Raw genomic sequence first — 24,862 nt, forward strand, 5'->3', positions numbered from 1 at the left:
GCAATACAGAGTTCTTTTGGTCAAGCAATCGTGTCTCCAGCTGCTTCAGATGCCAAGATATCAAAAACTGTCCAAAGTACAGGACAACAGTTTTGCTATGGAATGGTGACACTATTTTTTTCATTTTCTGAAAAAGTAGTTCTCAGGGAGATTCAGCGTGACACAGAATGTGACAAGGCTGGCCCTTTTGAATTACACTGTTGCCAGCTGAGTGGACTGGAGCAACGTGAAATAAAGTGTCTTGCTCAAGGACACAACATATCAGCGGTAACTAAACTCACAACTTTATGATCGTAAGCCAAATGCCTAAACCCCTAAGCTACTAAACAAATAACAACAGAGGCGCAGGAGTTGCTGTGTGGTAAGTAGCTTGCTAACCAACCACATGGTTCCGGGTTCAGTCCCACTGCGTGGCATCTTGGGCAAGTGTCTTCTGCTATAGCCCCGGTCCGACCAATGCCTTGTGAGTGGATTTGGTAGACGGAAACTGAAAGAAGCCTGTCGTATATATGTATATATATATATATATATATATTTTCTTTACTGCCACCAAGGGGCTAAACATAGAAGGGACGAACAAGGGACAGACAAGGGGATTAAGTCGATTACATCGACCCCAGTGCGTAACTGGTACTGTAATTTATCGACCCCGAAAGGATGAAAGGCAAAGTCGACCTCGGCGGATTTTGAACCCAGAACACTTAACGGCAGACGAAATACGGCTAAGCATTTCGCCCGCGTGCTAACGTTTTCTGCCAGCTCGCCGCCCCTATATATATATATATATATATATAATATATATATATATATATATATATATATATATATATATATAATATATATATATATTATATATATATATGTATGTTTTTGTGTGTCTGTGTTTGTCCCCCAACATTGCTTGACAACCGATACTGGTGTGTTTACGTCCCCGTCACTTAGCGTTTCGGCAAAAGAGACTGATAGAATAAGTACTGGGCTTACAAAGAATAAGTCCCGGGGTCGATTTGCTCGACTAAAGGCGGTGCTCCAGCATGGCCACAGTCAAATGACTGAAACAAGTAAAAGAGAGTAAAAGAGAAAGAGAGGGATTGTGGTTCACTACAGCCGTTTCAGACACATTTTATTGATGAACAGAAAAGTAAACCATAAAAGATACAGATACAGATAGAGAAAGATAAAAGAAGCAAAGTACAAACCTCTCTAGCGATGAAATCTCCGTCGATCATTTGGTGGGGGATGTGTTTTAATTTATCCATCGTCTCGTACAATGATGGACACTCAGAAAGTTTGCCTGGCGTGCCAAGGGTCAACTTGAATAATATCAGGGCTATCCGAAACATCACTTTCACACCTGCAAAAAAAAGTATAAAGGACACTTTTAACTGATGCTCCATCAAACCACCTACTTTTATTCTTGCCACCCGTTTCGTTGAATGTTGTTCTCTCTTGCTGCCACTTACTTAACTCCTGTTTCGCTAATAATCTTGTCATCACACACACACACACACCACTTCTCTTCCCATCACCTACATACTACTCCCCCCCACACTCACACACTTACCACCCATTTTACTGACCCCACCCACACCCACAATCACCAGTTCTGATATCAGACATGCTGCCAGTTTCTTCTCCCCCATCCAACACTACCTTCTCGATTACTGCTTATTTGCTCTGACTTACCACCCCTTTTAACCTCTCCCCCCTCACACTGCCTTACCATTGCTCTTTACCTCCACCCGCCATTCAGTTTTACCCCCACCACCACCACCCCACTCTTTACCCCTCCCCAACCACTGATCTTTACCCTTCCCCCACTCATACTCAGTTAACACCCCTCTTTAACCTACCCACCCCCACACTTACATTATCTTACCATCATCCTTGACTCCCCCACCCCACCATAACAAAACACTGGTGTACCAGTACATTTTCTATCCCCCCCACTTTTTTTTAGCACCAGTCTCTAATCACCCTGATCACACCTGTCCTCCTAAATACCTGACGTCACACCTGAATATACCAGTAATTGTATGCATGTGTATGTCTCCATATGTATCTCTGAGGAAGTGTAACTGCATGCAAGCTAGTATGTGCATTGAAATATTCCCGTCTCTCTCTCTCTCTGTCCGTCTCTCTCCCTCCCTCTGTCTGTCCGTCTCTCTCTCTCCCTCTGTCTGTCCGTCTCTCTCTCTCCCTGTCTGTCCGTCTCTCTCTCTCCCTCTGTCTGTCCGTCTCTCTCTCTCTCTCTCTCTCTCCCTCCCTCTGTCTGTCAGCCTCTCTCTGACTGTCCGTCTGTCTCTCCCTCTCTATCTGTCTCTCTGTTTAGATCTGTCTCTCTGTCTAGATCTTTCTCCCTGTCTGTATCTATCCCTCTCTCTTTCTCTGTCTGTCTCTATCTCTCTGTTTGTCTGTCAGAGAGAGAGAGAGAGAGATTATGCATTTCATTGTGTTTTTCCAGGATACATATGGTGTAGCATAACAAGTAAACAGGTTGTGTGGTTACTGACCTTCACAGAAAAACATGTCCCACACTCGTAGAACAGCTGTCCAAGGCAATGTCCGACTGAATATACACATGAACCATTCTGTCATATACAATATTGGTTCAATTCTTTGTTTTTTCTGAAATTAAATGGAAGGCAAAAGACAAACCTGTAAAGATACATTTTATATCCTGGTGTTGGGTAAATAATTTAATGAAGGAGGGGAAAGAAGGTATTCACATGGCAGACTACAATTACTGTTACACAAGGTTAAATGCTCTCTGCCAACAGCTCACAGTGAACTGCTTACCATCAATTGCTCATATCACAGTTCTTTATTTCATAGCAATGTGTTGGTCCACTTTTAGTTGCTTGGGGGCGGTCAGGATCTTTCCACAACAATATACTCTCTTTTACTCTTTACTCTTTTACTTGTTTCAGTCATCTGACTGCGGCCATGTTGGAGCACCGCCTTTAGTCGAGCAATCGACCCTGGAACTTATTCTTTGTAAAGCCCAGTACTTTATTCTATCAGTCTCTTTTGCTGAAACCGCTAAGTGAAGGGGACATAAACACACACCAGCATCGGTTGTCAAGCAATGCTAGGGGGACAACCAAACACAAACACACAACATAATATTATATATATATACATAATACGACAGGCTTCTTTCAGTTTCCGTCTACCAAATCCACTCACAAGGCATTGGTCAGCCCGGGGCTATAGCAGAAGACACTTGCCCAAGATGCCACACAGTGGGACTGAACCCGGAACCATGTGGTTGGTTAGCAAGCTACTTACCACACAGCCATATACAGATAAAATAGATTGATGTAACAGAATTTTGTCAGTGAATAGGTTACGGTTTCAAAGCGACAAAAATATTTTGACAAATTAAATTTAAATGTTGAAGTGAATCTAATGGTTTTTGTGTGTTATTAAATGCCATCTCTGTCAAGCAGGTTGGATACTGGAAATAGCAGTTGATAATATAGTAAATATATATATATATATATATATATATATATATATATATATATATTTACATGTACATACACCTACACACACACATATATTTATATATCTATGCACACTTACTGATATGCCCTCATGCATATATATGTGTGTAGTGTATATATATATATATATATACACACACACAAAATGAGAAAATGGAGAAACATACCTAATATATACACATACATCTCTCTATCTGTCTGTCTGTCTCTCTCTCTCTCTCTCTCTATATATATATATATATATATATACACACATACATCTCTCTGTCTGTCTGTCTGTCTCCTCTCTCTCTCCTCTCTCTCTCTCGCTCTATATATATATACACACATACATCATCTCTGTTCTTCTGTCTCTCTCTCTCTCCTCTCTATATATATATATACACAACACATACATCTCTCTCTGTCTGTCTGTCTTCTCTCTCTCCCACTCTCTCCGCTCTCCTCTCTTCTCTCTCTCTCTCCTATATAATATATATATATATTATATCTACACACATTACATCTCTCTCTCTATGTATATAACATACATACATAATTGTAATACTTACATCTATAACTTATATAATATGTAATATATATATGTATATATTATATATATGCATATGGACACAGGACATCACAAACGTGTACAACTAAAAAGTACGAAGCACGAGTACATGGAACCAGAACTATTTTTCGACAACGAAGCCACAAATGGAAAACAAATATATATATATATTATATATATATATATATATGTATTATGTGTGTGTTTGGTATATTTATGTATACATAAATACATGTGTGCGCATATGAAACGTGGTGGGGAAATCAGTACAAGATAAGAAAATGGATTGTGGGATTTTCAATTCATCGCGCTTGTCTCCCTTGAATCACAGTTTCCCACAGACTTAAAGTACTGACTTACTGCCCAGTAAATAAATTCCGTTATCAAGAAATCAAATCGAAGAAGCAGGATTAAATAAATTAAGCACAGACAAGGTTTCGTGAAAGGCAGTTTGCTTCCAAGTCACATGGTTTGGGGTTCAGTCCCACTGCGTGACACCTTCGGCAGGTGAGTTCCACTATAGACATGCGAGTGAATTTTATAGCCAGAAATTGAAAGAAATTCACTAGATGGATGCATGAGCTTGCATACATACATAGGAGCTCTTTTCAGTTGCTTCCCAAGCACATGGTTCAGTCCCACTGCATGGCACCTTGGGCAAATGTCTTCTACTATAGCCCCGGGCCAACAAAGTCCTTGTGAGTGGATTTGATAGACAGAAACTGAAAGAAGCCCATCGAATATATATATATATATATATATATATATATATGTGTGTGTGATGTGTGTGTGTGTGTGTATATATATATATATGTGTGTGTGTGTATATATATGTGTGTGTGTGTGTGTATGTATATATATAGGCGCAGGAGTGGCTGTGTGGTAAGTAGCTTGCTAACCAACCACATGGTTCCGGGTTCAGTCCCACTGCGTGGCATCCTGGGCAAGTGTCTTCTACTATAGCCTCGGGCTGACCAGTGCCTTGTGAGTGGATTTGGTAGACGGAAACTGAAAGAAGCCTGTCGTATATATGTGTGTTTGTGTGTCTGTGTTTGTCCCCCTAGCATTGCTTGACAACCGATGCTGGGTGTGTTACGTCCTCGTCACTTAGCGGTTCGGCAAAAAGAGACGATGGAATAAGTACTGGGCTTACAAAAGAATAAGTCCCAGAGTCGATTTGCTCGACTAAAGGTGGTGCTCCAGCATCGCCGCAGTCAAATGACTGAAACAAGTAAGAGAGAGTATATATATATATATATATATATATATACACACAGTGATTCCTAACGCCAACCACTCTGAGAGTGTAGTGGGTGCTTTAACGTTTTTAGTTCATGATGCATTATCTCGTAGCTTTGAGATTTCAATGATGTGATTGTTTATTTTTAGAATGACACTGTAGGGTAGGTGTGAGAGGCTGGATATGACCCAAAAGGGAAGAATATATTGGCCAGATATGCTCGGTTTAAAATGCTAAAAGGATAAATAATTGAATCATGATTCACCTCAGTTGTCTCCCTTTAAGCAATGAACTTCGTGTTGCGTCAGTATTTTTTTCTAAGGCTTAGAACACAAGTGAACAATCAGATTCACACGAGCCTAGCTAAAAGAAGAAAGAGGGACAGTCTTTTTTAGGGATATTTTAGAAGGAACTTCGTTTCTTTTTTGTGTGTTTTTCGTCTTTTTTTATTGGGTTTACGTTCTGAGTTTGAATTCCGCCGAGGTCAACTTTGCCTTTCATCCTTTCGGGGTCGATAAATTAAGTACCAGTTACGCACTGGGGTCAATGTAATCGACTTAATAATCCCTTTATCTGTCCTTGTTTGTCCTCTCTGTGTATAGCCCCTTGTGGGTACTAAAGAAGTAGGTATTTCGTCTGTTACGTTCTGAGTTTGAATTCCGCCGAGGTCAACTTTGCCTTTCATCCTTTCGGGGTCGATTAAATAAGTACCAGTTAGGCACTTGGGTCAATGTAATCGACTTAATAATCCCTTTATCTGTCCTTGTTTGTCCTCTCTGTGTTTAGCCCCTTGTGGGTACTAAAGAAGTAGGTATTTCGTCTGCCGCTACGTTCTGAGTTTGAATTCCGCCGAGGTCAACTTCGCCTTTCATCCTTTCGGGGTCGATTAAATAAGTACCAGTTACGCACTGGGGGTCGATGTAATCGACTTAATCCGTTTGTCCTCTCTGTGTTTAGCCCCTTGTGGGTATAGTAACGAAATAGAAATAGGTATTTCGTCTGTCTTACGTTGAGTTGAATTCCGCTGAGGTCGACTTTGCCTTTCATCCTTTCGGGGTCGATTAAATAAGTACCAGTTACGCACTGGGGTCGATATAATCGACTTAATCCGTTTGTTCTCTCTGTGTTTAGCCCCTTGTGGGTAGTAACGAAATAGAAATAGGTATTTCGTCTGTTACGTTCTGAGTTTGAATTCCGCCGAGGTCAACTTTGCCTTTCATCCTTTCGGGGTCGATTAAATAAGTACCAGTTACGCACTGGGGGTCGATGTAATCGACTTAATCCGTTTGTTCTCTCTGTGTTTAGCCCCTTGTGGGTAGTAACGAAATAGAAATAGGTATTTCGTCTGTCTTTACGTTGAGTTTGAATTCCGCTGAGGTCGACTTTGCCTTTCATCCTTTCGGGGTCGATTAAATAAGTACCAGTTACGCACTGGGGTCGATGTAATCGACTTAATCCCTTTATCTGTCCTTGTTTGTCCTCTCTGTGTTTAGCCCCTTGTGGGTAGTAACGAAATAGAAATAGGTATTTCGTCTGCCGTTACGTTCTGAGTTCAAATTCCGCCGAGGTCGACTTTGCCTTTCATCCTTTCGGGGTCGATTAAATAAGTACCAGTTACGCACTGGAGTCGATGGAATCGACTTAATCCCTTTGTCTGTCCTTGTTTGTCCCCTCTGTGTTTAGCCCCTTGTGGGTAGTAAAGAAATAGAAATAGGTATTTCGTCTGTCTTTACGTTCTGAGTTCGAATTCTGCCGAGGTCGACTTTGCCTTTCATCCTTTTAGGGTCGATAAATTAAGTACCCGTAGCACATTGAGGTCAATGTAATCGAATGACCCCCACTCCCCAAAAATTTCGGGCCTTGTGCCTAGAGTAGAAAAGTATATATGGATTATGTTGTGATTTTCATGCGAAACAGAAGAGGCAAGAGGCAGGTCCAAAGACAGCCACGCACCCCCGGGTGGCACAAACAATCTAAACCACGGTGTTACTGAGTTCCTGCATGAAACAGTTTACAAAAGCGATATACAACCATGGCCACAGAGAACTGACTGAATCCAATTGAATTAAAAATGGAGAAACACAGATCTGGTGAGAAAGACACATTATGATATATATTGGGTTGTCCAGAAAGTTCTTGCCGATTTATAGTAGCTTACCTTTCGACTTATTTTAGAACATGGCTGAGTCCATAAAATAGGATTTGACTACACCCCCATTTAGAGTACAGTTTAAGCTATCTTTTCGTGGAAGAAGGTTGTGTTCCTATAACCTGTATTAATTCTGTAACCCTTTAAAATGGAAGATAAGAAAGTTCATTTTCGGCACTTGATGTTGGGAACCAGACAAAAATTGCTGCAGCTTGGCTGGGATGTCCGGAAAGTTTGTGCTGATTTATAGTAGCTTACCTTTCGACTTATTTTGAACATGTTTGAATCCATAAAATAGGATTTGACTACACCCCCATTTAGAGTACAGTTTAAGCTATCTTTTCGTGGAAGAAGGTTTGTGTTCCTATAACCTGTGTTAATTCTGTAACCCTTTAAAATGGAAGATAAGAAAGTTCATTTTCGGCACTTGATGCTTTGGGAACCAGACAAAAATTGCTGCAGCTTGGCTGGGATGTCCGGAAAGTTCGTGGATTTATAGTAGCTTACCTTCGACTTATTTTAGAACATGTTTGAATCCATAAAATAGGATTTGACTACACCCCCATTTAGAGTACAGTTTAAGCTATCTTTTCGTGGAAGAAGGTTTGTGTTCCTATAACCTGTGTTAATTCTGTAACCCTTTAAAATGGAAGATAAGAAAGTTCATTTTCGGCACTTGATGCTTGGGAACCAGACAAAAATTGCTGCAGCTCGGCTGGGATGTCCGGAAAGTTCGTGCTGATTTATAGTAGCTTACCTTTCGACTTATTTTAGAACATGGCTGAGTCCATAAAATAGGATTTGACTACACCCCCATTTAGAGTACAGTTTAAGCTATCTTTTCGTGGAAGAAGGTTTGTGTTCCTATAACCTGTATTAATTCTGTAACCCTTTAAAATGGAAGATAAGAAAGTTCATTTTCGGCACTTGATGCTTTGGGAACCAGACAAAAATTGCTGCAGCTTGGCTGGGATGTCCGGAAAGTTCGTGCTGATTTATAGTAGCTTACCTTTCGACTTATTTTAGAACATGGCTGAGTCCATAAAATAGGATTTGACTACACCCCCATTTAGAGTACAGTTTAAGCTATCTTTTCGTGGAAGAAGGTTTGTGTTCCTATAACCTGTATTAATTCTGTAACCCTTTAAAATGGAAGATAAGAAAGTTCATTTTCGGCACTTGATGCTTTGGGAACCAGACAAAAATTGCTGCAGCTTGGCGGGGATGTCCGGAAAGTTCGTGTTGATTTATAGTAGCTTACCTTTCGACTTATTTTAGAACATGGCTGAGTCATAAAATAGGATTTGACTACACCCCCATTTAGAGTACAGTTTAAGCTATCTTTTCATGGAAGAAGGTTTGTGTTCCTATAACCTGTATTAATTCTGTAACCCTTTAAAATGGAAGATAAGAAAGTTCATTTTCGGCACTTGATGCTTTGGGAACCAGACAAAAATTGCTGCAGCTTGGCTGGGATGTCGGAAAGTTCGTGCTGATTTATAGTAGCTTACCTTTCGACTTATTTTAGAACATGGCTGAGTCCATAAAATAGGATTGACTACACCCCCATTTAGAGTACAGTTTAAGCTATCTTTTCGTGGAAGAAGGTTTGTGTTCCTATAACCTGTATTAATTCTGTAACCCTTTAAAATGGAAGATAAGAAAGTTCATTTTCGGCACTTGATGCTTTGGGAACCAGACAAAAATTGCTGCAGCTTGGCTGGGATGTCCGGAAAGTTCGTGCTGATTTATAGTAGCTTACCTTTCGACTTATTTTAGAACATGGCTGAGTCCATAAAATAGGATTTGACTACACCCCCATTTAGAGTACAGTTTAAGCTATCTTTTCGTGGAAGAAGGTTTGTGTTCCTATAACCTGTGTTAATTCTGTAACCCTTTAAAATGGAAGATAAGAAAGTTCATTTTCAGCACTTGATGCTTTGGGAACCAGACAAAAATTGCTGCAGCTTGGCTGGGATGTCCGGAAAGTTCGTGCTGATTTATAGTAGCTTACCTTTCGACTTATTTTAGAACATGGTTGAGTCCATAAAATAGGATTTGACTACACCCCCATTTAGAGCACAGTTTAAGCTATCTTTTCGTGGAAGAAGGTTTGTGTTCCTATAACCTGTGTTAATTCTGTAACCCTTTAAAATGGAAGATAAGAAAGTTCATTTTCGGCACTTGATGCTTTGGGAACCAGACAAAAATTGCTGCAGCTCGGCTGGGATGTCCGGAAAGTTCGTGCTGATTATAGTAGCTTACCTTTCGACTTATTTTAGAACATGGCTGAGTCCATAAAATAGGATTTGACTACACCCCCATTTAGAGTACAGTTTAAGCTATCTTTTCGTGGAAGAAGGTTTGTGTTCCTATAACCTGTGTTATTCTGTAACCCTTTAAAATGGAAGATAAGAAAGTTCATTTTCGGCATTTGATGCTTTGGAACCAGACAAAAATTGCTGCAGCTTGGCTGGGATGTCCGGAAAGTTCGTGCTGATTTATAGTAGCTTACCTTTCGACTTATTTTAGAACATGGTGAGTCCATAAAATAGGATTTGACTACACCCCCATTTAGAGTACAGTTTAAGCTATCTTTTGTGGAAGAAGGTTTATGTTCCTATAACCTGTGTTAATTCTGTAACCCTTTAAAATGGAAGATAAGAAAGTTCATTTTCGGCACTTGATGCTTTGGGAACCAGACAAAAATTGCTGCAGCTTGTCTGTGATGTCCAGAAAGTTCGTGCTGATTATAGTAGCTTACCTTTCGACTTATTTTAGAACATGGTGAGTCCATAAAATAGGATTTGACTACACCCCCATTTAGAGTACAGTTTAAGCTATCTTTTCGTGGAAGAAGGTTTGTGTTCCTATAACCTGTGTTAATTCTGTAACCCTTTAAAATGGAAGATAAGAAAGTTCATTTTCGGCACTTGATGCTTTGGGAACCAGACAAAAATTGCTGCAGCTTGGCTGGGATGTCCGGAAAGTTCGTGCTGATTTATAGTAGCTTACCTTTCGACTTATTTTAGAACATGGCTGAGTCCATAAAATAGGATTTGACTACACCTCCATTTAGAGCACAGTTTAAGCTATCTTTTCGTGGAAGAAGGTTTATGTTCCTATAACCTGTGTTAATTTTATAACCCTTTAAAATGGAAGATAAGAAAGTTCATTTTCGGCACTTGATGCTTTGGGAACCAGACAAAAATTGCTGCAGCTCGGCTGGGATGTCTGGAAAGTTCGTGCTGATTTATAGTAGCTTACCTTTCGACTTATTTTAGAACATGGCTGAGTCCATAAAATAGGATTTGACTACACCCCCATTTAGAGTACAGTTTAAGCTATCTTTTCGTGGAAGAAGGTTTGTGTTCCTATAACCTGTATTAATTCTGTAACCCTTTAAAATGGAAGATAAGAAAGTTCATTTTCGGCACTTGATGCTTTGGGAACCAGACAAAAATTGCTGCAGCTCGGCTGGGATGTCCGGAAAGTTCGTGCTGATTTATAGTAGCTTACCTTTCGACTTATTTTAGAACATGGCTGAGTCCATAAAATAGGATTTGACTACACCCCCATTTAGAGTACAGTTTAAGCTATCTTTTCGTGGAAGAAGGTTTGTGTTCCTATAACCTGTGTTAATTCTGTAACCCTTTAAAATGGAAGATAAGAAAGTTCATTTTCGGCACTTGATGCTTTGGGAACCAGACAAAAATTGCTGCAGCTCGGCTGGGATGTCCGGAAAGTTCGTGCTGATTTATAGTAGCTTACCTTTCGACTTATTTTAGAACATGGCTGAGTTCATAAAATAGGATTTGACTACACCTCCATTTAGAGCACAGTTTAAGCTATCTTTTCGTGGAAGAAGGTTTATGTTCCTATAACCTGTGTTAATTTTATAACCCTTTAAAATGGAAGATAAGAAAGTTCATTTTCGGCACTTGATGCTTTGGGAACCAGACAAAAATTGCTGCAGCTCGGCTGGGATGTCCGGAAAGTTCGTGCTGATTTATAGTAGCTTACCTTTCGACTTATTTTAGAACATGGCTGAGTCCATAAAATAGGATTTGACTACACCTCCATTTAGAGCACAGTTTAAGCTATCTTTTCGTGGAAGAAGGTTTGTGTTCCTATAACCTGTGTTAATTCTGTACCCTTTAAAATGGAAGATAAGAAAGTTCTTTTTCGACACTTGATGCTTTGGGAACCAGACATAAATTGCTGCAGCTTGGCTGGGATGTGTTACCCCACCCTCCATATTCACCAGATATTGCTCCTTCGGATTTCCACTTATTCAGGTCTCTGCAGAATAGTCTTAATGGTAAAAATTTCAATTCCTTGGATGACGTAAAAAGATACCTTGATGAATTGTTTGCCATGAAACCACCTCAATTCTGGGAAGAGGGTATTTTCAAGTTAAAGGAAAGATGGAGACGCATTGTGCAACAAAATAGTTCATATTTGGTTGATTAAAAATGTAATGGCAAGTATTTATTGACCTTTTCCTTTCCTTTAAAAATCAGCACAAACTTTCCGGACAACCCAATATTTTACTTGTTTCAGTCGTTAGACGATGGCCATGCTGGAGTGTTCTTTTAATTGAACAAATCATCACCAGTACTTTACTCTTTTTCTCAAATCTGGCCCTTATTCTATTCATCTGTTTATTGCCAAACTGCTCAGTTATGGTGACATAAACAAACCAACACTGGTTTTTGAGCAACAGTGGAGAAGAGGGTATTTTCAAGTTAAAGGAAAGATGGAGACGCATTGTGCAACAAAATGGTTCATATTTGGTTGATTAAAAATGTAATGGCAAGTATTTATTGACCTTTTTCTTTCCTTCAAAAATCGACACGAACTTTCCAGACAACCCAATACCATGTTGAAAAAGTGGACATTGCATGGAGTAGGCAATGAAAGATGAAGATAAAGAATCATCATCATCATCGTTTAACGTCCGTTTTCTGCGCTAGCATGGGTTGGACAGTTCGACCGGGTTCTGGGAAGCCAGGGGCTGCACCAGGCTCCAGTCTGATCTGGCAGTGTTTCTACAGCTGGATGCCCTTCCTAACGCCAACCACTCCACGAGTGTAGTGGGTGCTTTTTACGTGCCACCTGCACAGGTGACAGGGGAGTCCGGCATCGGCCACGATCGGTTGGTGCTTTTAACGTGCCACCGGCATGGAAGCCAGCCAAGGCGGCGCTGGCATCGGCCACGTTCGGATAGTGCTTTTTATGTGCCACCGGCACAGAAGCCAGTCGGGGCGGCGCTGGCATCAGCCACGTTCAGATGGTGCTTTTTATGTGCCACCGGCACAGAAGCCAGTCGGGGCGGCGCTGGCATCGGCCACGTCCGGATGGTGCTTTTTATGTGCCACCAGCACAGAAGCCAGTCGGGGCGGGGCTGGCATCGGCCACGTTCGGATGGTGCTTTTTATGTGCCACCGGCACGGAACACAGCCAAGGCGGCGCTGGCATCGGCCACATTTGGATGGTGCTTTTTATGTGCCACCGGCACGGAAGCCAGCCAAGGCGGAGCTGGCATCGGCCACGTTCGGATGGTGGTAAAGAAGGTAAAGAACGGGGTGACAAAAATAAATATGACAAATACTTACCAAATGTTTATAAATTAAAGGGGAAGATTTTTTCAAAAGCCCAAACAGAACATCACCGTCGATATGTACTGCTTCCTGCAATGATAGGAAAATAAATATGTACGTATGTATACTCTTTTACTCTTTTACTTGTTTAAGTCATTTGACTGCGGCCATGCTGGAGCACCGCCTTTAGTCGAACAAATCGACACCGGAACTTATTCTTTGTAAGCCCAGTACTTATTCTATCAGTCTCTTTTTGCCGAACCGCTAAGTTACAGGGACTAGACACTGTATAACTCTTTTACTTGTTTCAGTCATTTGACTGCGGCCATGCTGGAGCACCGCCTTTAGTCGAGCAAATCGACCCCGGGACTTATTCTTTGTAAGCCCAGTACTTATTCTATCGGTCTCTTTTGCCGAACCGCTAAGTGACGGGGACATAAACACACCAGCATCGGTTGTCAAGCAATGCTAGGGGGGACAAACACAGACACACAAACATACATATACATATATATATATATATATATATATATATATATATATACACATATATACGACAGGCTTCTTTCAGTTTCTGTCTACCAAATCCACTCACAAGGCATTGGTCAGCCCGGGGCTATAGCAGAAGACACTTGCCCAAGATGCCACACAGTGGGACTGAACCCAGAACCATGTGGTTGGTTAGCAAGCTACTTACCACACAGCCACTCCTGCGCCTATATATAGAAGTAACGTTTACTGCCATGTCAATAAGGCTGTTTAATGTTACTACTGCTTTTGACCCCAGGGAGAACTTCCTCCAGCAGGTTACTGATGCAATCTGCACAACAAAGCCCTCCTCAACTGAGGGTGGAATGGTACTGAGAGAGGTGGCTTTGTGCCAAGTAACGGGCGGTTAAACTGTAATGGAGGGACAGAAGTAGGTGTCTTGCTGTAGAGGAGATACATGGTGAGAGAGAGAAGGGGAGAAAGAGAGAGAGAGAGTAAGAGGAAGAGAGAAAGAGAGAGAGAGGAAGAGAAAGAGAGAGAGAAAGAGAGGAAGAGAAAGAGGAAGAGAAAGAGAGGAAGAGAAAGAGGAAGAGAGAGAGAGAGAGGAAGAGAAAGAGAGAGAGGAAGAGAAAGAGAGAGAGGAAGAGAAGAGAGAGAGAGGAAGAGAAAGAGAGAGAGAGATGAAGAGAGAGAGAGAGAAGAGAAAGAGAGAGAGAGAGAGAAAAAGAGAGAGAGGAAGAGATAGGAAGACGAAGAGAGAGTGGAAGAGAAAGAGAGAGAAAAAGAAAGAGAGGAAGAGAAAGAGAGAGAAAAAGAAAGAGAGAAAAAGAGAGAGAGAGAAAGAGAAAGAGAGAGAGAAAGAGGAAGAGAGAGAAAGAGGAAGAGAGAGAGGAAGAGAAAGAGAGAGGAAGAGAGAGAGAGAGAGAGAGTTGGTGGAGAAGAATGTATCAGGGCTTACCCAAAGGTTTAGGAATTTGAATGCAAGCAGAGTAGCCCAGAGGACTGAGAAGGGTGAGTGAGTAGGGGAGTTCAGGAGAGTGTACAAGAGAGTAGAAGAGAGCAAGGGAAGGGGCAAAGCAGTGAGTGGGGGCAAAACAAGGTACACAAAAGATCAATACACAGACACACGGGGACACACACTGGGTGTTACCCAAACCATGCTACATAATTAAAAACGTTAGTTCTACTCACCAATCCAAGACTGTAATAACCAGGCAAATATTTCTCACATATGGACACCAGGCACCAAAAGGCTTGCTCGGCTGGCATGTGCATCAGCAACACAGCTGCGATGGGGCCCTGCGCTTGGCAGTAACCTTCCTGGGGATTGTGTATCGTGTATGCTTTCAGTATTCGAAATAGATCTTCCTGCCTGTAACAAAACAAATTGGGACAGGTGTAAAACTCGAGATGCAAAACAAACTCGGCCCCTGTTTCGAACCAGAATGGCTCTGAAGCTTACCTATTTCTTTACTACCCACAAGGGGCTAAACACAGAGGGGACAAACAAGGACAGACATAGGTATTAAGTCGATTACATCGACCCCAGTGGGTAACTGGTACTTAATTTATCGACCCCGAAAGGATGAAAGGCAAAGTCGACCTCGGCGGAATTTGATTTCAGCATGTAACGGCAGACGAAATATCTATTTCTTTACTACCCACAAGGGGCTAAACACGCAGAGGACAAACAAGGACAGACACAGGTATTAAGTCGATTACATCGACCCCAGTGGGTAACTGGTACCTAATTTATCGACCCCGAAAGGATGAAAGGCAAAGTCGACCTTGGCAGAATTTGAACTCAGAACGTCGTGGCAGACGAAGTACCTATTGGGGTTAAACACGGAGAGGACAAACAAGGACAGACAAACAGATTAAGTCGATTATATCGACCCCAGTGCATAACTGGTACTTATTCAATCGACCCCGAAAGGATGAAAGGCAAAGTCGACCTTGGCAGAATTTGATTTCAGCATGTAACGGCAGACGAAATACCTATTTCTTTACTACCCACAAGGGGCTAAACACGGAGAGGACAAACAAGGACAGACATAGGTATTAAGTCGATTACATTGACCCCAGTGGGTAACTGGTACTTAATTTATCAACCTCGAAAGGATGAAAAGCAAAGTCGACCTCGGCGGAATTTGAACTCACAACGTAACGCAGACGAAATACCTATTTCTTTACTACCCACAAGGGGCTAAACATGGAGAGGACAAACAAGGACAGACAAACAGATTAAGTTGATTATATCGACCCCAGTGCGTAACTGGTACTTATTCAATCGACCCCGAAAGGATGAAAGGCAAAGTCGACCTCGGCAGAATTTGATTTCAGCATGTAACGGCAGACGAAATACCTATTTCTTTACTACCCACAAGGGGCTAAACACGGAGAGGACAAACAAGGACAGACAAACGGATTAAGTCGATTATATCGACCCCAGTGCGTAACTGGTACTTATTTAATCGACCCCGAAAGGATGAAAGGCAAAGTCGACCTCGGCGGAATTTGAACTCAGAACGTAGGGGCAGACGAAATACCGCTAAGCATTTCGCCCGGCGCGCTAACGTTTCTGCCAGCTCGCTGCCTTAATATAGCTCTGCAGCTTACCAGTTCCAGTCAAACCGTTAAATTCATTCCTGCAAAATAACATTATAATTAAAAATGGTACCATCATCATCATCATCGTTTAGCGTCCGCTTTCCATGCTGGCATGGGTTGGACGGTTCAACTGGGGTCTGGGAAGCCAGAAGGCTGCGCCAGGCCCAGTCTGATCTGGCAGTGTTTCTACAGCTGGATGCCCTTCCTAATGCCAACCACTCCGTGAGTATAGTGGGTGCTTTCCATGCTAGCATGGGTTGGACGGTTCAACTGGGGTCTGGGAAGCCAGAAGGCTGCGCCAGGCCCAGTCTGATCTGGCAGTGTTTCTACAGCTGGATGCCCTTCCTAATGCCAACCACTACGTGAGTGTAGTGGTGCTTTTTACGTGCCACCCGCACAGGTGCCAGACGGAGCTGGCAAATGGCCACGGACAGATGGTGCTTTTTACGTGCCACCGGCCACGATCGGATGGTCCATTTTACGTGCCACCGGCACGGGGGCCAGGCGAGGCTGGCAAATGGCCATGGATGGATGGTGCTTTTTACGTGCCACCGGCATGGGGGTCAGGCAAGGCTGGCAACGGCCACGATCGGATGGTGACTGACACACTAGAATACTTAAAAACAAGAGCCAGAGGTACCAATATAGCTAAAATTTTATGCAAAGCAGCACAGACAAACATATGCAATGGGCTTCTTTCAGTTTCCATTTCCCAAATTTACTCACAAGGCTTTGGTTGGCCCAGGGCTATAGGAAAAGACATCAGTGGGTGGACAGGCCTAAAGATGAGAGGCAAAAGACAAAGATGGGTGGAGGGATATGGTCGTAAGGTCATCAGGGGTGCCCCAACGGTCAACCAGACTACAGGGTAAGTACCCTTACTCTTTACTCTTTTACTTGTTTCAGTCATTTGACTGCGGCCATGCTGGAGCACCGCCTTTAGTCGAACAAATCAACTCCAGGACTTGTTCTTTGGAAGCCCAGTACTTATTCTATCGGTCTCTTTTGCCGAACCGCTAAGTGACGGGGACGTAAACACACCCACATCGGTTGTCAAGCAATGCTAGGGGGACAAACATAGACACACGCACACGCATATATATATATATATATATACATATATACGAGCTTCTTTCAGTTTCTGTCTACCAAATCCACTCACAAGGCACATTGGTCAGCCTGGGGCTATAGCAGAAGACACTTGCCCAAGATGCCACGCAGTGGGACTGAACCCGGAACCATGTGGTTGGTTAGCAAGCTACTTACCACACAGCCACTCCTGCGCGTAATATAATGTCACATCTCAACTCCATCCTGCAGCTTCGAGACGCAACACTTTCCTCAACACATTGCTCTCGCAACTATTGCCGCTAACTGAATACTTCCATAGAAATTTGGTATTTGCAGCTTTTGGGGCCAGACTATTGCTCTCTTTGAGATGGTCCCAAGTGCACCAATCACAATAGGTACCACACTCACTTTTGAGTCTCTACGGATTCACTTCCCTTCCAATCCTAGGTCTTGGTGCTTCTGACATTCTTGTCCTCTGTCTTCACAATATTCTGGTCTGCAGGTCGATGTAGGTCCATTCTTCGGACTCCCTTTCATAGCAGAGTGATATCTGGTCAGTTATATTGCAGCTTTTTGTCTGTATGTATTGGCACCACCCATGTGAGTATCACCTGATCATTCTTTACTACCCTTAACCCTTTAGTGTTTAAACTGGCCATATCCGGCCCAAATATTCTAAATGTTTTATACTCAAATTGGCCATATCTAGCCTCTCACACCTAACCTACAATGTCATTCTAAAAATAAACAATCATATTATTGAAACCTCAAAGCTATGAGATAATGCAGGATTAATTCAAAACAAGGCCACATCCTGCTCTCACACCTAACCTACAATGTCATTCTAAAAATAAACAATCATATCATTGAAACCTCAAAGCTATAACATAATGCATGATTAATTCAAAACAAAAAGATCAATACACACACACACACTGTATTATATTTAATAGAGAAATTTGAACACCAAAGGGTTAAAGGTAGGCGCTCATACCACTTGTTGGAACGTTCTACACCTATGCTTCCCATACTTTTGCAGGCTGCCAACCCCTTGACACCTAGGCCACATTTCTAGTGCCCCCACCCCAACTGACCATCACAAACATAGACCCCTTTCTAAAGCAAATTCAAAGCAACTGTATTTCACAAATAAAACTTAACCCATTATTTTGTCGTTTTTACATAAATCGCTACCCTGTTAATGCCCCACTTTTCTTCAACGCCCCCTTGGAACTTTCCACCACCCCCAGGGGGGAAATACCGCCCACTTTGGGAACCACTGTTCTACATCATCTCTTTCTTTTTCACTTGTTTCAGTCATTTGACTGCGGCCATGCTGGAGCACCGCCTTTAGTCAAGCAAATCGACCCCGGGACTTATTCTTTGTAAGCCCAGTACTTATTCTATCGGCCTCTTTTTGCCGAACCGCTAAGTGACGGGGACGTAAACACACCAGCATCGGTTGTCAAGCAATGCTAGGGGGACAAACACGTACACACACACACACATACATATACATATATATATATATATACATATATACGACAGGCTTCTTTCAGTTTCCATCTACCAAATCCACTCACAAGGCATTGGTCGGCCCGGGGCTATAGCAGAAGACACTTGCCCAAGATGCCACGCAGTGGGACTGAACCCAGAACCATATGGTTGGTTAGCAAGCTACTTACCACACAGCCACTCCTGCGCCTATATCTTTCTAATAATTGTGATGAAAATGATGATGAGAATAATGGTGGTGATGGTGGTAGTGGTGGTGATGAGGATCAACAATAATTATAATGATGATGATGATGATAACATTAATTATGATAACGAGGATATTACATTAAAACAAACTTACCCATGCCCCCCACGCAGTGCAAATATTTCATGTAAAGGAAATTGCCTGTGTAAGTCTTTTTTAATATCTTCAATCCATTTGGGATCTCCAGCTTTGCTAAGGTACTCCTGTAGATGAAGAACACCAGATGATGACAATAATAATAATAACAACAGCAATGATAATAATAACAATTAATTCGTTTATTGGCCACAAGAGCTAACAAAAATCAATTATCACTTAAAGGGACAAAACAGGACGAAAGTTACAAAGGGTTTTGTCCGTTTGTGAAAAATCCGAGTAAAAACAGTTTAACCCTTTTGTTACTAACTCTGGCTCAGTGGTCAAATGTTTTGTTTTCATAAGTTTTGAATTAAAATCTTCCACCAAACCTTAGTCACAATTTATGTTCCTAACACTAACTTAATGATAACTGAGTTATTTTACTAAATTCTTTGTTATACTTTAAATTAATTGAAAGAAACACAGAGCATCTCAACAGAAATATGGTAACAAAAGGGTTAACAACGAAAGATTATAACAATGAAAATCTCCCAAAAGGGGGGGAGACATTATGAAAGGTTCCTGGTGGAAAAAACCCATAAAAGTCAATGGGAGCCTGGTCAAAAAAAAGGGGAGGTAGAGAGCCCCTTTCTCCTTTTATATTACCTTTTTAAATCACAGGTGTAACCTCAGAATGGCTCCTTTCATACTGGCCATTCTTGCGACATTTATCCACCTTTCATTAAACTTGTAATTCGTTTATTGGCCACAAGGGCTAACAAAAATCAATCAAAACATAAAGGGACAAAACAGAGGACGAAAGCTACAAAGGGTTTTGTCCGTTTGAAAAAAAAGGTCCATGTACAAAAGCAGGATAACAACGAAATATAAGTAACAATTAAAAATCCCAATAGGGGGAGGCGCTTCGAAAGGTTACTCGTGGAAAAGCCCATAAAAGCCACGGGAGCCTGGTCAAAAGGGGAGGTAGAGAGCCCCTTTCTCCTTTTATATTTCCTTTTAATTTTTCACAGGTGTATCCTCAGAATTGGTCCGTTCATACTGGCCATTCTTGCGACATTCACCCACTTTTCAATAAACTTGCTACCAGACATCACTTCCCTCTCTACTCTCATCTTCCTTTTCAAGTGAAACTTGAAAAAGTTGATGAGGCCCTGGCCAAAGAGGAAAGTGTATGACCTTAGCCCAAATAATGAATAATAATAATAATAAGCCTTTCTACTAAAGGTACATGGCCTGAAATTTGCGGGGAGGGGAATAGGCGATTAGATCGACCCCAGTGTTTCACTGGTACTTAATTTATCGACCCTGAAAGGATGAAAGGCAAAGTCAACCTTGGTGGAATTTGAAATCAGAACACAAAGACAGATGAAATGCCGATAAGCATTTTGGCCAGGGTGCTAATGATTCAGCCAGCTCACCACTTTAATAATAATAATAATAATGGTTTCAAATTTTGGCGCAAGGCCACTGATTTCGTTGGGAGGGGGGGGTAGTCAATTACATTGACCCTGGTACTCAACTGGTACTTATTTTATCAACCTCAAGAGGATGAAAGGCAAAGTCAGCCTTGGCAGAATTTGAACCCAGACCACCTAGAGATGAAATGCTGCTAAGTATTTTGCCTGACCTGCTAACGATTCTGCCAGCTCACTGCCTTAATAATAATAATAATAATAATAATAATAATAATAATAGTAATAGTAATAGTAATAATAATAATAATAATAATGATAATGATAATGATAATAATAATAATAATAATAATAATAATAATAATAATAATAATAATAATATAATAATAATAATCTTTTCTGCTGAAGGTACAAGGCCTCACGGCCTTTGATCTTAAATGACTGGAAGTGTTGTCATATCTCTTTTCTCTTTTTACTTGTTTCAGTCATTATGACTGCGGCCATGCTGGAGCACTGCTTTTTTTAATCGAGCAACTCGACCCCGGGACTTATTCTTTGTAAGCCCAGTACTTATTCTATCGGTCTCTTGCCGAACCGCTAAGTGACGGGGACGTAAACACACCAGCATCGGTTGTCAAGCAATGCTAGGGGAACAAACACAGGCACACAAACATACACGCACATACATATACACATATACATATATACGACGGGCTTCTTTCAGTTTCCGTCTACCAAATCCACTCACAAGGCTTTGGTAGGCCCAAGGCTATAGCAGAAGACACTTGCCCAAGATGCCACGCAGTGGGACTGAACCCGGAACCATGTGGTTGGTTAGCAAGCTACTTACCACACACCAGCATCGGTTGTCAAGCAATGCTAGGGGGACAAACACAGACACACAAACATACACGCACATACATATATATATATACATATATACGACAGGCTTCTTTCAGTTTCCGTCTACCAAATCCACTCACAAGGCTTTGGTCAGCCCGAGGCTATAGTGTGGCCCAAGGTGCCACACAGTGGGACTGAACCCAGAACCATGTGGTTGGTTAGCAAGCTACTTACCACACAGCCACTCCTGCGCCTACATACATGTAAAAGAGATTAAAAAATGGCCTACAGCAAATATTCTGCTCAATACCACAGATTTGCTTTTCAGTTGTTTGACCATAACCAGTTGAGCATGTCCCTTAGTGGCTGACGATATGTGCATCTCTGATCAAGAGCAGGAGTAGTGGGGGAGCATCATAGCTGTGTGTTGAGAGGGGTTCTTTGGGGTTTGAATAATTCACCTCTGGAAACATGGGTGTTTAATTTATCATCCTTAAACAGACCTTATCCAGGGACCTTTTGAATGGGATGGATTTCTCAACCTGAAGAAAATTCTAACTGGGCCCCACCTGCAAGGTCATGCATTGTTTATCTTGATATGAGATAACCATGTCATGCACATATGGTTGTGATGCATGTGGCTGGTGTACCCTTATCAGACTGGTAGTCCTGATGGGCTATATGGGGTTTTGTATAATTTTATCCCAGTGTCACTTTGATGGCATGTGCTGCTCTCTCACTCAATAATAATAATAATAATAATAATATGCAAACAAACCAGTGTTGGTTTGTTTGCATTCCTATAACCTAGTTGTTCAGCAAAAAGAGCCCGATAGAATATATACCAAACTTAAAAAGAAAAAAAAAATGTACTGGGGTTGATTTTGTTAAATAAACTCCTCAAGGAGGTGCCCCAGCATGGCCACAGTCCAATGACTGAAACAAGTAGCATGGCCACAGACCAATGACTGAAACAAGTAAAAGGTAAAAGATATACTGGGGTTGATTTGTTCAACTAAAACCCTTCAAGGTGGTGCCCCAGCATGGCCACAGTCCAATGACTGCAACAAGTAAAAGATAAAAGATATACTGCCTTTGATTTGTTCAACTAAAAGTCTTCAAGGCGGTGCCCCAGCATGGCCACAGTCCAATGACTGAAACAGGTAAAAGATAAAAGATATACTGGGGCTGATTTGCTCAACTAAAAGTCTTCAGAGAGGTGCCCCAGCATGGCCGCAGTCCAATGACTGAAGCCAGTAAAACAATAAAACATAAAAAAGCAGCAATGAAAAAAAAAGAAAGAAAGAAACAAGGTTAATCAGACTTACATCGAATTTGCCAGCATTCTGGTTCATAAGGAAACTGCTTCCACATAGATGTTGCCACGCCCTGGCCCGCAGAGAGGGTGGGATTCCTTTTCGACATCTGGCCTTCACCTGGAGGAGTAAGGAGAGCAACGAAAACATACAGAACCATATAAATGAGTAACAAGGGGTGAAGGTTCAGGGGTTAGAGGTCAAGGGTGACATGCTTCTTCGGGGTGGAGGGTGGGGTAAATCTTTATATATAAAAGTGAAGTTGTGTGTCTGTCTTCTATGATTTAGATTCCTAACTACTCCCACATTTTGCGGTGCAGTTTAACCAAAACCGGGTATCTTATAGTCATGATTCATATCGAGCCCATCTGGGTATTAGCGCACGTCTACGATGAGTCTACAATTTTAAAAATAATTTAACATAATTTTTTTCCATTTTAATGCATATTTTTTCGTGTGTCTATGGCGGCGGAGTTGGCGTCCATGCTCACACCTGCACCTGTGTTGTTTCTCCGCCTTCTTCCCTCCCTCGTGAAGCTGTGGGGAAGGGAGTGTAAGGAAATCAACGTCGTAAAGCGATTCTTAAAAAAATTTACCATAATTTTTTTCCTATTTTTAATGCATTTTTTCGCTATTATATAAGGGAAGTAACTCTCTAAAAATGTCTACGATGAGTCAACGATTCTTAAAAAAATTTACCATCATTTTTTCCCATTTTAATGCATTTTTTCGCTATTATATAAGGGAAGTAACTCTCTAAAAATGTCTACGATGAGTCAACGATTCTTTAAAAAATTTACCATCATTTTTTTCCCATTTTTAATGCATTTTTTTCACTATTATATAAGGGAAGTAACTCTCTAAAAATGTCTACGATGAGTCAACGATTCTTAAAAAAATTTACCATAATTTTTTTCCATTTAAATGCATTTTTCGCTATTATATAAGGGAAGTAACTCACTAAAAATGTCTACGATGAGTCAACGATTCTTAAAAAAATTTACCATCATTTTTTTCCATTTTAATGCATTTTTTCGCTATAACTCTCTAAAAATGCTTATATAGTTATTTCCCTTACAAACCCGAGCAACGCCGGGCAATACTGCTAGTTAGACATAAATGATTTATGTGGTGTGCATGTGTTAGGGTATTGCATTTAGGATCACAAGACTTGTAGTTTCAATTCCTGGACCAGGTGATGGGTTATTGGACAGTCCCATTGAAGACATGATGCAGTAGTTAGGGTTCTTGCACTCGTGGTCATAAGATTCCAGTTTTGGTCCCAAGACATAATGCTGTATCATATTCTTGAGCAAAACACTGAGTCATCACCACCGTCGTCACCATTCAACATCCGTTGTCCATGCTGGCATGGGTTGGTCAGTTTGACCAGAGATGGTAAGCTGGAGAGCTGCACCAGGCTCCAGCCTTCTGTTTTGGTATGGCTTCTATGGTTGGATGCCTTTCCTAATGCCAGCCCCTTTATAGAGTGAGCTGGGTGCTTTTACGTGGCACTACATGAGTGTTATTATGTGGCACCGGCACAAGCCAATCCTCTTCACCAGGGGTACCAACCTTGACACTTCTGCTTTGGAGGATGGGCCTTCTTCAGTACAGCAAGGCACCAAGGATCTTGGTCCTTTCTCATTTTGTCTGAAAGGTACCAACCTCAACATTTCTGCTTTGAAGGATGGGCCTTCTTCAGTACAGTAACGCACCAGGGATCTTGGTCCTTTCTCATTTTGTCTCAAAGATACCAACCTTAACACTTTTGCTTTGGAGGATGGGCCTTCTTCAGTACAGCAAGGCACCAGGGATCTTGGTCCTTTTTCATCTTGTCTCAAAGGTACCAGCCTTAACACTTCTGCTTTGGAGGGTGGGCCTTCTTCAGTACAGCAAGGCACCAGGGACCTTGGTACTTTCTCATCTTGTCTCAAAAGCATCAGCCTTAACACTTCTGCTTTGGAAGATGGGTCTCAGCTCTTTGGGATCTCATCTGAAAGGTTCAGAGTCCTGAGGTCACCCTTCAGTACTTCGTCCCATGTCTTCCTGGGACTCTCACTTCCACGTGTTCCATCTACTTTGAGGGATCAGCACTTCTTTATGGACCTATATTGGCATCCATCGGCATCACACGACCAAACCAACACAATCTTCTCTCTGGCACACAGCATCTAATTCTTCTTATGCCTAATTTCTGTCTCAATAC

The 24,862-nt window shown here is 41.6% G+C and overlaps 1 protein-coding gene across 1 annotated transcript in view; it reads right to left on the reverse strand.

The window, feature by feature from the left end:
• LOC115226097 (mucin-5AC) overlaps nt 1–24,862 on the reverse strand; it is a 101,714-nt gene that overhangs the window by 21,860 nt on the left and 54,992 nt on the right. Inside the window, exons 3-8 of the mRNA XM_029797077.2 lie at nt 22,666–22,773; nt 19,080–19,186; nt 14,732–14,912; nt 13,067–13,141; nt 2,514–2,628; nt 1,200–1,354 (exon numbers count right to left, since the gene is read on the reverse strand). Coding sequence (XP_029652937.1) covers nt 1,200–1,354; nt 2,514–2,628; nt 13,067–13,141; nt 14,732–14,912; nt 19,080–19,186; nt 22,666–22,773 — 741 coding nt within the window. The remainder of the gene's footprint in view (nt 1–1,199; nt 1,355–2,513; nt 2,629–13,066; nt 13,142–14,731; nt 14,913–19,079; nt 19,187–22,665; nt 22,774–24,862) is intronic.

This window comes from Octopus sinensis, linkage group LG29 (genome assembly GCF_006345805.1).
Source record: "Octopus sinensis linkage group LG29, ASM634580v1, whole genome shotgun sequence".
Taxonomy (NCBI): Eukaryota; Metazoa; Mollusca; class Cephalopoda; order Octopoda; family Octopodidae; genus Octopus; species Octopus sinensis.